The sequence below is a fragment of the Lissotriton helveticus genome, chromosome 3_1 (genome assembly GCF_964261635.1).
Source record: "Lissotriton helveticus chromosome 3_1, aLisHel1.1, whole genome shotgun sequence".
In the NCBI taxonomy this organism is placed as follows: domain Eukaryota; kingdom Metazoa; phylum Chordata; class Amphibia; order Caudata; family Salamandridae; genus Lissotriton; species Lissotriton helveticus.
In genome coordinates, this window is record NC_136061.1 from 1,483,501,791 (window position 1) to 1,483,513,942 (window position 12,152).

At 46.6% G+C, this 12,152-nt stretch overlaps 1 protein-coding gene across 1 annotated transcript in view; it reads left to right on the forward strand.

Moving 5' to 3' along the window:
- Nucleotides 1-12,152, forward strand: part of FEZ1 (fasciculation and elongation protein zeta 1) — a 729,464-nt gene that overhangs the window by 497,272 nt on the left and 220,040 nt on the right. Inside the window, exon 6 of the mRNA XM_078682121.1 lies at nucleotides 9,863-10,137. Within this exon, the coding sequence (XP_078538247.1) occupies nucleotides 9,863-10,137 (275 nt within the window). The remainder of the gene's footprint in view (nucleotides 1-9,862; nucleotides 10,138-12,152) is intronic.

Below are 12,152 nucleotides of genomic sequence, written 5' to 3' on the forward strand. Positions count from 1 at the left end.
TCCCCCCTTTTAAGTCAGAGGCCACCGAAGTCATCTGCGGCGTCCCGCAAGGATCATCACTCAGCCCCACCCTCTTCAACGTCTACATGAGCCCCCTCGCAACCATCGCACGTCAACACAACCTCAACATCATCTCCTACACTGATGACACTCAGCTGATCCTCTCACTCACCAAAGACCCAACCACCGCCAAAACCAACCTACACGAAGGGATGAAAGAAGTAGCCGAGTGGATGAAGCACAGCCGTCTGAAACTGAACTCGGACAAAACGGAAGTCCTCATCTTAGGCTCATCCCCTTCCGCCTGGGACGACTCTTGGTGGCCGACGGCCCTAGGAAAAGCCCCCATACCGACGGACCACGCACGGAACCTGGGCATCATCCTGGACTCCACACTCTCGATGACCAGACAAGTCAATGCCGTCTCATCTTCATGCTTCAACATCCTACGCATGCTCAAAAAAACATTTCACTGGATCCCCACCGAAACAAGAAAAACAGTCACCCACGCACTGGTTACAAGCCGCCTGGACTACGGAAACACCCTTTACGCTGGTTCCACCGCAAAACTACAGAAAAAACTTCAACGCATCCAAAATGCGTCAGCCAGACTCATACTAGACATCCCCCGCACAGACCACATTTCCGCTCACTTGAAAGACCTTCACTGGCTCCCCGTCAACAAGAGAATAACGTTCCGCCTCCTCACCCACGCACACAAAGCCCTATACGAACTTGAACCGGATTGTCTCAACACGCGCCTTTCCTTTTACACCCCCACCCGCCAGCTGCGTTCGTCCAACCAAGCCCTCGCCGCTGTTCCACGCATCCACAAAGCCACCATGGGAGGAATATCCTTCTCCTACTTAGCGGCTAAGACCTGGAATTCCCTTCCCATCCACCTCCACCTTACTCAAAACCACCTAGCCTTCAGAAAACAACTTAAAACATGGATATTCGATAAGTAAACCTCCCCCCCTCCCTCAAGCGCCTTGAGACCCAATGGGTATGTAGTGCGCTAAATAAATTCTGACTTGACTTGACTTGACTTGAAATGGGATTACATGCTAGCAGTGTTGACCAAATTTGGCATTCCTGAGGAATTTATAGCATGGGTGAGGTTACTATATCACAGACCTACAGCGCATATTAGAACCAACGCATGTGTCTCTGAGCAGTTTGCAATTGCGAGAGGGACCAAGCAGGGCTGCCCATTATCGCCCCTACTCTTTATCATCGCCTTAGAACCTTTACTTATAAAAGTGCGAACTGTGGCAGTACATAGGGGAATAACCAGTCTCAATACTCATCATATCATTTCTGCCTATGCGGACAACATATTAGTATTCCTTAAAGATATGTCGGGCCCCCTAACGCCACTACCAGAATTGTTTAGCGATTTCAGGGAACTCTCGGGCCTCACAATTAATGAAAATAAATCCTATGGGTACTATTTTCGCAGGCCCCTTATGGCCACTCGATTGCAGTTTGCACCATACAATTTCCAGATTGCACCTGAGACTTTTAGATATCTGGGTATTCAGATATACAGAAGTCAGCAGGACCTATTGGAAGGCAACCTGGGGAAGACCCTTAGTACATTACAGACGCAGGTTCGTTTCTGGATCACATTACCAATCTCAGTGGCGGGCAGAGTTACGATATCGAAAATGGTGGTGCTGCCCAGGCTTATCTATTACTTCACGAACCTTCCGATACAAATACCTACCCCTTTTTTTAAGGCTCTAAATACGATTTTGACGGAATTGGTGTGGGGTACTGGCAGGCGGCGTGTCAGTCTGGCAAAGTTGCAGTTGCCGGCGGACAGGGGAGGTATGGGAGTCCCGGACCTGATCGCTTATAGTTATGCATGCCAACTACAATGGCTGGCCTATTGGCTAGCGGGACACAACCTCCATGAGATTAACATGTCTGACGCTGATAGAGCACGAGGGCCATACACAGCTTACTTCTACCACAAGCCAAAATACCGGACAATACTCCGCCGCTCCTACGACTAGCAATACGACAATGGAAGGCGGCTGTGAAATATACGAATAAAACCTCCACATACGCGCCCACGATCCAGCTGCTAGGAATACCCCTGGGAACAGGTGCACTCACGGAACGTAGACTGACACCATGGCACGAAGCAGGAGTGCTACAGGTCGGAGATTTCTTCTCTGATGGGCATATACTGACGTATACGGACTTCACTAATCTACATCACACCCCGAGAGAGCTGTTTCTCACACATGCGCAGATAACACATTACATCACCACACACTGGGCGAGAGCCGGAACGGAACCAGACACAAACACGTTGCTCACCATGCAATATCTAATAGGGACAGGTAGTCATCTAACGAAATGGCTGACGAATGGCATACGGGAGAACAGAGCAGTCTCATTGCAGTCCCTCAGGCTCCGCTGGGAAGCAGACGCGGGAAGAGCACTCAGAGACAAAGAGTGGGAAAGAGTGCTGAAGCTACCCAAAAAAGTGGCGCGAAACCGCAAATTTAAGTATATCCAATTAATGATAGTCCACAGGGCATACTTAACTCCACACAGACTGCACGCAATGTTCCCGGGATTAGCAAACACCTGCCCTAGATGTGGGGCGGATGATGTAGGCCTTCTACATATGTTCTGGGACTGCCCCAAGCTTAACCACTACTGGGGGGCGGTACAGGAGACACTGGAGGAGATAGCACCGGGCAGGCCATACACGTCATGGTTATATGGGATTCTAGGTCTAGGATACACTGAAAGGAAAAGGAGCGTAGCCACACGATTTATGGATTTGGCTATGCTGTTGGCGAAAAGAGCAATAGCGATGAAATGGAAATCAGCTAGGACACCTGACATAGAGACATGGCGCGGAGAGGTCCTGAGATGGGGGAAAGCTGAAGGTGTAGAGTTGCAAAGGGAGGAACGCAGAGGCCTTAGAAAAACACACATCTCCCTAGATTGGAACTCGATATTGGGAGAGTTCGAAACCCACTCCTCGATACATACTGACTGATGATTGGAAATGCTACTGGGTGACTGTCTAAATGCACTTGAGACTGCAGATTGGTGACTATGTTCTGTTTACTGAGAGTGCTACACTAACGACCCCTGCATGAAGCAGGATGCAGAAGCTATTACTAAGTACCACATTAAATGCCTGCTGTGAATGAATGGAGGTTGACGATCGAGATATTCCAGTTACTAGGCAATTATGAGACTATACCCACAAGACATTGCCTAGAGCCACCAGTTATGTATGCTACATGAGTGCTAGGGGGGGAGGGGGGTTAAGGGGGTTGTTATTGGTTACACATAGAAAAGCACGAAAGAAACACCTAAAAATTAACAGAATTCTGTGATGTATGTACATGGAGCAATAATACACTGATCAATGATGTAGAATTGAAAACTGTATTACTCTGAACTGTTATTGTGCCAAAACAAATTTGAAAAAAAAAAAACACATTCCCTACCATCACATTCCAAGTGGGTCGGTGACCCATGACATTGTCCCAATTGGAAAATGTTTGAGAGGTATTCTTTGTTTTCATCCTTTTTCTAATTGGGCGGAGCCTACAACCAGAGCACTCAATCTTTCACCTCAGTGTGCCACATTCTTACCTTTTCATGCTTCAAACCACAGGAGGCATATGATAGTACATCCCTTATCTCAAAGCGGCCCCAAAGAAAGCCACTCATTCTACCACCATGCACCATAATCTACAGATTTTTATCCTCAACCCAGTTATGCGCTGAGCCATAGTGTCCTATCTAGAGCACTCTGAGGCACACATCTGCTTTCTCAAAGAAACACATTTACTTGCCAGTGATTGGCATAGAATGCACGCTAAGGCCTTCCTACACCAATTCTACCTCCAATAGAGTGGGGGTAGCGGCCAGATCCTTCCGAGGCAAGATAGGCCCTAAGCAAGCTGAAAATCGAGGCATATTACTAGCTTATTAGGTCTCCCTTAGCAGCGGCACCTTCATACTGGGAGTATACATACTCCCAACGAAGGTCGGATCCATTTTATCCGCCGTTCAGTGGCTGAGGTTATGGCTACACAAAATTGTCTGGTACTCCGGGGGCGGGGGACTTGAAGCTTATTTTTAAGAACGATTCAGACAGATCGGCACGTCGCCAAACCGGGGCTCTTTCATGGGAAGGGGAGTTCTGGTTGAGGGTGATGGGCTTGGGGGACATCTGGCGTACTCTTCACCCACAGATGCGTGATTACACATTTTATTCCCATGCACATGAAACAAACGCCTAAATAGATTATTATTTAGGCACATCAGGTATTTTATCAATGGTCTCAGCCTCAGAGATAGAACCTCGCTCATTATTGGATCATGCGGCGGTATCACTCACTCTGACCTGCCCACCATTATACTCTTCTCCCAGATCTTGGTGGTTGCGTGAAACCCTCCTGCACTGCCCGGCTGTAGTTTAGCAGCTTAACAAAGTGCTTGTAGACTTCTTGAAACAAATGACACTTCAGAGGTCTCCATATCCAAACTTTTGGAAATCATGAAAGCAGTGGTCAGAGGTGAAATACTAACTTTTTCTGCAGCGGACAGTAAGCTCATCCAGAACAAGAGAGGGCAGTTATCCTGCCAGGACTCCACCACTCCTTCCAAATCACTTAATCTCCCCGTGCCTAAAATGAAAGTGTGTCCTCATGTAACGTAACTGGTGCTATTTAAAGCGCTCTGATACCTGATTCGGTTCGGGTCTAGTTCGCGCTATATAAAACTCTGCAAAAAAAAAAAAATTTGGCAGTTACTTAAATCACCAAGTCCTGATGGATTCTCTGTGCTTTTCTACAGGACCTTCTGCAAGACCTTAACCCCTCTCCTAACCCAACTATTTAACTCTATTAGGAGCCCAGCCTCCATCCTTCCCTCTATGTTTGAGGAGGCCATTGTTGTCATCCCAAAACCAGGCAAAGATAATCGCCATTGTGTCTCTTACAGACCGATATCCCTTCTAATTGTCAATATTAAACTATTCATGGGTATTCTGACAGGACGTCTAGGCCCCCTTCTGCCTGGCCTTATTGCCCCAGACCAGCATGCCTCATCACCAATGTAGCGATAATAGAAAACAAATCCTACATTTAATCAACAAAGCCCAGCGCTCCAACCGAGATTGAATGCTCCTGGCAATAGACGACGAAAAGGCAATTTACAGGGTCCACTGACCACACTTTGGGGCTACACTTAAGCACTTCAGACTCGACAAGCGCTTTTGTCAGTGGATCCTTAGCAATTATGGCCACCCAGTTGCTACTGTTAGGGTGAATGGGCAGTCATCAACTCCGTTCCCTGAATGCAGAGGCACTCGCCATTGGTGCCCTTCCTCACCCCTGCATTTTGCGCTCTACATGGAGCCCCTGGCCCAGTGAGTCTGCGATAAACCACAAGTTAAAGGGATCCCTTTTGGTGGGGAAGACCACTCCATCAGTTTGTGTACTGATGATGTCTTAATCGCCCTAGAATAGTCCTCCATCTTACTCCCAAAGAAACACATTTACTTGCCAGTGATTGGCATAGAATGCACGCTAAGGCCTTCCTACACCAATTCTACCTCCAATAGAGTGGGGGTAGCGGCCAGATCCTTCCGAGGCAAGATAGGCCCTAAGCAAGCTGAAAATCGAGGCATATTACTAGCTTATTAGGTCTCCCTTAGCAGCGGCACCTTCATACTGGGAGTATACATACTCCCAACGAAGGTCGGATCCATTTTATCCGCCGTTCAGTGGCTGAGGTTATGGCTACACAAAATTGTCTGGTACTCCGGGGGCGGGGGACTTGAAGCTTATTTTTAAGAACGATTCAGACAGATCGGCACGTCGCCAAACCGGGGCTCTTTCATGGGAAGGGGAGTTCTGGTTGAGGGTGATGGGCTTGGGGGACATCTGGCGTACTCTTCACCCACAGATGCGTGATTACACATTTTATTCCCATGCACATGAAACAAACGCCTAAATAGATTATTATTTAGGCACATCAGGTATTTTATCAATGGTCTCAGCCTCAGAGATAGAACCTCGCTCATTATTGGATCATGCGGCGGTATCACTCACTCTGACCTGCCCACCATTATACTCTTCTCCCAGATCTTGGTGGTTGCGTGAAACCCTCCTGCACTGCCCGGCTGTAGTTTAGCAGCTTAACAAAGTGCTTGTAGACTTCTTGAAACAAATGACACTTCAGAGGTCTCCATATCCAAACTTTTGGAAATCATGAAAGCAGTGGTCAGAGGTGAAATACTAACTTTTTCTGCAGCGGACAGTAAGCTCATCCAGAACAAGAGAGGGCAGTTATCCTGCCAGGTCCAAGAGCTTGAGCATATTCATAAGCGTACCATCTAACTTAGTTTGGCGGCAACTGGAAGCTGCCCGTACTCAAGTGGTGCGCATTGGCCTCGACAGAGCATAATATGCAGCTCTTGGACTCCACCACTCCTTCCATATCGTCCGAAATAGGTGAGGCTGCCTCCTGGCCAATAGTTACGGGTGCAGCGACATGCCACTGGAGTGCCAGCTACATTAAACCTGGATTGCTCAGACAGCTCGGAACGGACTAACGATGTCTATATTGCCTCTACCTTTCAAGACTTTAGTAAAGAGCTATACACAGTATAGGACTTGCCTGTAGACAGTCCGGGAGTGTACCTTCAGGGCATCCATACCCCCAAACTGACACCAGCACAGGCTGCTGACCTTGATCGCCCAATCCAGTTCAAAGAGATTTTCTCCATCTTTTCTCCATCATTGGGGAGAGGAGTTGGCCTAACGGCTAAGGCGCTCGACCTCGGACCTGGGGATCTGGGTTCGAGTCTCGGTAACGACGCCAAAAACCTCCTGTAATTCTGGGCAAATCACTTAATCTCCCCGTGCCTAAAATGAAAGTGTGTCCTCATGTAACGTAACTGGTGCTATGTAAAGTGCTCTGATACCTGATTCGGTTCGGGTCTAGTTCGCGCTATATAAAACTCTGCAAAAAAAAAATTGCCAGGCAGAAGTTACTTAAATCACCAAGTCCTGATGGATTCTCTGTGCTTTTCTACAGGACCTTCTGCAAGACCTTAACCCCTCTCCTAACCCAACTATTTAACTCTATTAGGAGCCCAGCCTCCATCCCTCCCTCTATGTTTGAGGAGGCCATTGTTGTCATCCCAAAACCAGGTAAAGATAATCGCCATTGTGCCTCTTACAGACCGATATCCCTTCTAATTGTCAATATTAAACTATTCATGGGTATTCTGACAGGACGTCTAGGCCCCCTTCTGCCTGGCCTTATTGCCCCAGACCAGCATGCCTCATCACCAATGTAGCGATAATAGAAAACAAATCCTACATTTAATCAACAAAGCCCAGCGCTCCAACCGAGATTGAATGCTCCTGGCAATAGACGACGAAAAGGCAATTTACAGGGTCCACTGACCACACTTTGGGGCTACACTTAAGCACTTCAGACTAGACAAGCGCTTTTGTCAGTGGATCCTTAGCAATTATGGCCACCCAGTTGCTACTGTTAGGGTGAATGGGCAGTCATCAACTCCGTTCCCTGAATGCAGAGGCACTCGCCATTGGTGCCCTTCCTCACCCCTGCATTTTGCGCTCTACATGAAGTCCCTGGCCCAGTGAGTCTGCGATAAACCACAAGTTAAAGGGATCCCTTTTGGTGGGGAAGACCACTCCATCAGTTTGTGTACTGATGATGTCTTAATCGCCCTAGAATAGTCCTCCATCTTACTCCCAATCTTTCTGAACGAGTTGGAGGCCTTCGGCCAAGCAGCCGACTACCTACCGAGTGAATGTGCACAAATCCTAAGCCCCCAATCTCTCCCTCACGTCAGATACATAACTGGCCCTTTCCTTTAGCTACTCGATAAAATGGTTGACGACATCCATGCCCTGCCTGGGTATACAATTGGCCCCCACTGCTAAGGCAACTGCATCCCTCAATTATAAGACTTTACAGCAACAGATTAAAATGGACCTAGCCATATGGAGGACATATCACCTCTCCTGGCTGGGCCGGCGGCTGCTCTGAATATGTTTATCCTGCCTAAGATCTTATTCCTCATCCTGGCCCTGCAATGCAAATTGAACCGCTTTGTGTGGGCCGATGGTCGCTCCCGCATGCAGAAGGAACTGAGCTACAAACCCCCCACTGAGAGTGGCTTGGGCATCCCAAACCTTTAGCAACATTTCATAGCGGCACAACTCCGGTTCCTCCTGGAATGATCCCAAGAGGAATCTGAAAAGCACTGGCTGTTCATGGACAGAGCAGTGGTGGAATAGCACCTGTGGAAAATTCCCTGTCTACATAAGACTGACCAACCAAAGCTTTTATCTCTCCCCTATCACCAAAGCCTCTCTAGAGATCTGGGACCAAGTGAGTGAGCGGGGGGATCTAACTATATTCCCTTCACCGTTGACTTAAATAGTGGGCAATGAGGATTTCACCCCCGGGCTAACTTCTGCAGCATTTCAGTGCTGTGGGCGAGCCTGATGCCGATCAATTTGCCACCTGTTTAAAGAGGAGGGTCTCATACCTTTTGAACAACTCAGATCCAACTATGCACTACCTGAATCCAAGCAGTTACACAACCACCAGATTCGGTAGTAGGTAATGCAACCTACAGTTTGCCTGGAAGCACACCGTCCCCTCAGCCACTTTTGAAAAGTGGCTGGTACCTATGGCCTCGGGTAGACACCTCATTTCCGAGCTCTACAACTTTTTGTGCCCACCCACCACAGTGGTCAAGTTGACAAGCCAGTGAAGATGGTAATTGAAATTTGGCCACTCACTGACCCAGAAGGATTGGGAGGAAATATATTGCTGCATGCGACAGACCGCTTGTAATAAGGCCAGTATTGAAAGGGCCACCAAGATCACCACATATTGGTACCTCATAGCAGTCCGCCTGCACCGAGGTAACCCCGTGCATACACCCAAGTGCTGGTGTGGCTGCGGTTCCCCCGGCACCCTACTGCACCAGCTATCGGATTGCCCAAAACTCACCGCTTACTGGACACAACTATTGGATGTCGCAGACACCCACATAAACACTCAGCTCCCTCGATTCCCTCCCTACATCATATTGGGGTTGCCCAACACTCTCATCTTTCCCGTAGGAGCCAACACATTGGATGGGCTCTGGGAGCAGTCTTGCAGAACATCTTGACACACTGGGGCGCGGGACGGGTTCTTTATACTCAGGGCTGGCTTCATCGCCTCTGGTATATACTGGGAGTGGAGAGGCTGACCCTCATGCTCGCAGCGCCAGGCACTTCATACTCTGAACCCTTTATCGGCATGCTAGACTCCGAATTTGGAAAACTGACGTGTCCTGGGTGTCTTCGCCTGCTCCGACTAACGGAGCATTTTGTTAATTCCAACCAGGAGAGTACTAATGGAAGAGACATGCCCAGACACGAGAGACCACTTTTTTGACACCCTTTCTAGGTTGTGGTCCCCAGCAGGGAGTTTGGGGAATGTTCTGTTATTCATATCTAAATTCAAACGGGGAGCGCTCTGAGCTCCCGGTTATGATGCATTTAACAACAGAGAGTTGAACCATAAAAGTGCCAATATTGCGCAAAGGTCTTCTGTTAACTTCCTATCTGACTTTCTAACATAAAGGTTCGATATGGCGGTTACTGAATCAACTGAGAAACTGGCTTCAAAATTCATTGTTCAGCACATATTGCTGAGTCTAAAATGCCACGATCTCTTCCTTAAAGTCATGCTCCACTGTCTGATTTCAATGCAACTTGTCACTTTCTACAGTATGTTTGCCATTCTAACATTATGGATGTCTTTGTGCCCGCAGAAGCCCTCCGACACATGTCCCGGGTGGAGCTGAGGGCACTGCTGGACCGGGTGGAGGGCACCATTTCGGATTATTCGGAGGAGCTGGTGCAGCAGCTGGCCCGCCGCGACGAGCTGGACTTCGAGAAGGAGGTGAAGAACGCCTTCATCACCGCGCTCATCGAAGTGCAGAACAAACAGAGGGAGCACCGAGAGATGATGAAGAGGAGGAGGAAAGAGAAAGGCCTCAGTTTACAAAGCAACCGGACAGAAAAAAACAGCCAGATGCCCATCAAGGTACAGAAACCAGGGGCATTTCACAGGGACAGTTCAAACAATTACGTTTTCTAGTTCGAGTTTATTTGAAGTTTGAATGTATACCAATGGTTTCACTGTAAACATTTAATCTTCTGTTTGACATCATAACTTTACTCACTGTTTTGTAGCGTTTTTTTTGCATGGTAAGATATTTAGGGTCAAACGTTAAAGACAAGGAGTGGGTTGAGCAGTTCTAGGTAGCAAGCTCATCTTCTGCTGCAGCTGTGCTCGGCTGAAGTTGTTCCATGAGCCGCATTGTATGTCAGCATGTTTTTGTGTTATTCGTATCAGCTCTCTTTACCACGGTTTCAACGACTGGCTTTAAACTCCAAGATACATTTCAGGGATAGTTCTGTTCTCACCTCTTCCCTCCCCATTGCCATCTACCACTTCAAGGCTGCCTTGAATATTATTGTACCAACCTGAGGAATAACATACCGTGTGCTAACAACCCAAAAAATGTTTACTTCTGTAATAATAAAGTTTGCAATTCAGGCTAAATTTCACTTTGATATATTAGCAGGGTTGACCCATGGTGGTCAAAACATGTGGCTTTGATAGTTTCATTTTCATTTAGTTATTTGGGGCCAGATGTATCAAGATACACTTTTGCGATTCTCAAATAGCGATTTTTAAGGAATCGCTATTTGAGAAGTGCAAAATGGTATGTATGTAGAAATTCGCTATTATTTAGCGATTTCTTAGAATTCCTAAGGAATAATTTCTCATTCATTTCTATGGGCCAGGAGGCCCATAGGAATGAATGTGAAATTATTCTCAATTTGCGATTCGCAATTTGCTAATCGCAAATGGAGAATAATTTCAAGGGTGCAGGGGTGTCCAAAGGACACCCTGTTGCACTCCTGAAATAAGCATGGGTGCACATGTGGTGCACATACATGCCCTAAGGACATGTATGTGCATCACATGGCACTTTGAAAAATGCTAAAATGGGCATTTTTCAAGACATTCGTAAATTACCACCAACTTGAAGTTGGTGGTAATTTGCGATTCTTTAGGGACAATTAGCAATTTTTTTGTGCATCATACATTGCATTTAAGGAATCGCAAATTTTGCGATTCCTTAAATGCAATCGCAAAATAAGGAATGGCAAATTTGCGATTCCTTATTTTGCACTGAAATTTGCTACATACATACCATTTTGCTCAAATGAGTTCGCAAACGCCGAATTTCGGCGTTTGCGAACCCATTTGAGCTTCATACATCTGGCCCATAGTGAGTTTTGTCAATGAGAGCAAAAGAAAACATGTAGGTTCAATCATTGTGAATTGAGGAAGCGCCTAAATTATGCGGAATATAGCAATGTTAATATTATATCCCTCAAAACAGTTGTCATAAAAAGGGCATGTTAATGTCCTTTATTGTGGATTAATGGATCTTACCCACAGGTCAAACTCTACAAAAGGCCATTGGAACTGGCAGAAAATGTTTCTGCACATTTTTCATGTTAGATTTTCGAATCAAGTCATGAAAAAGTGATTACGAAAGCTATGCTAAGACATAAACATTCAAGCCCTAACACCAATTTGTTATAAAGGCAGATTTAATTATATTGTTATGCCACAAAACCGGTCTTTGGGTGTCAGATGAACAAAAGTGACAGAGATTCACAGATTCAAGATGGAGGGGTCAGGCAAATGACTCCTGGGAGTTATATATAGGCGAAACATAATCCATTCAAAGAATTTGATGATGAATTAAATTGGTCCTTTTCCCCCGTCCTCACTATACCAAACATTAACAATACTTGCTGATCTGAGACTTTGGACCATGAGCTTGAGGACGATTGGACACGAAGGACTTTGTACAGGTCTTAAAAAAAAGCCCTCTCAAGATATATTGGTAGCCTTTGCTGAATACGTTGATTCATAGAAAATGAATTGCTGGATTCAAAGCTATGCGAGAAGGCAGAGGCTTATCCATTCCATGAAAAAAGTGTTAACTGCCAAAAGTGTTGGCTCTGCAGTTCAGA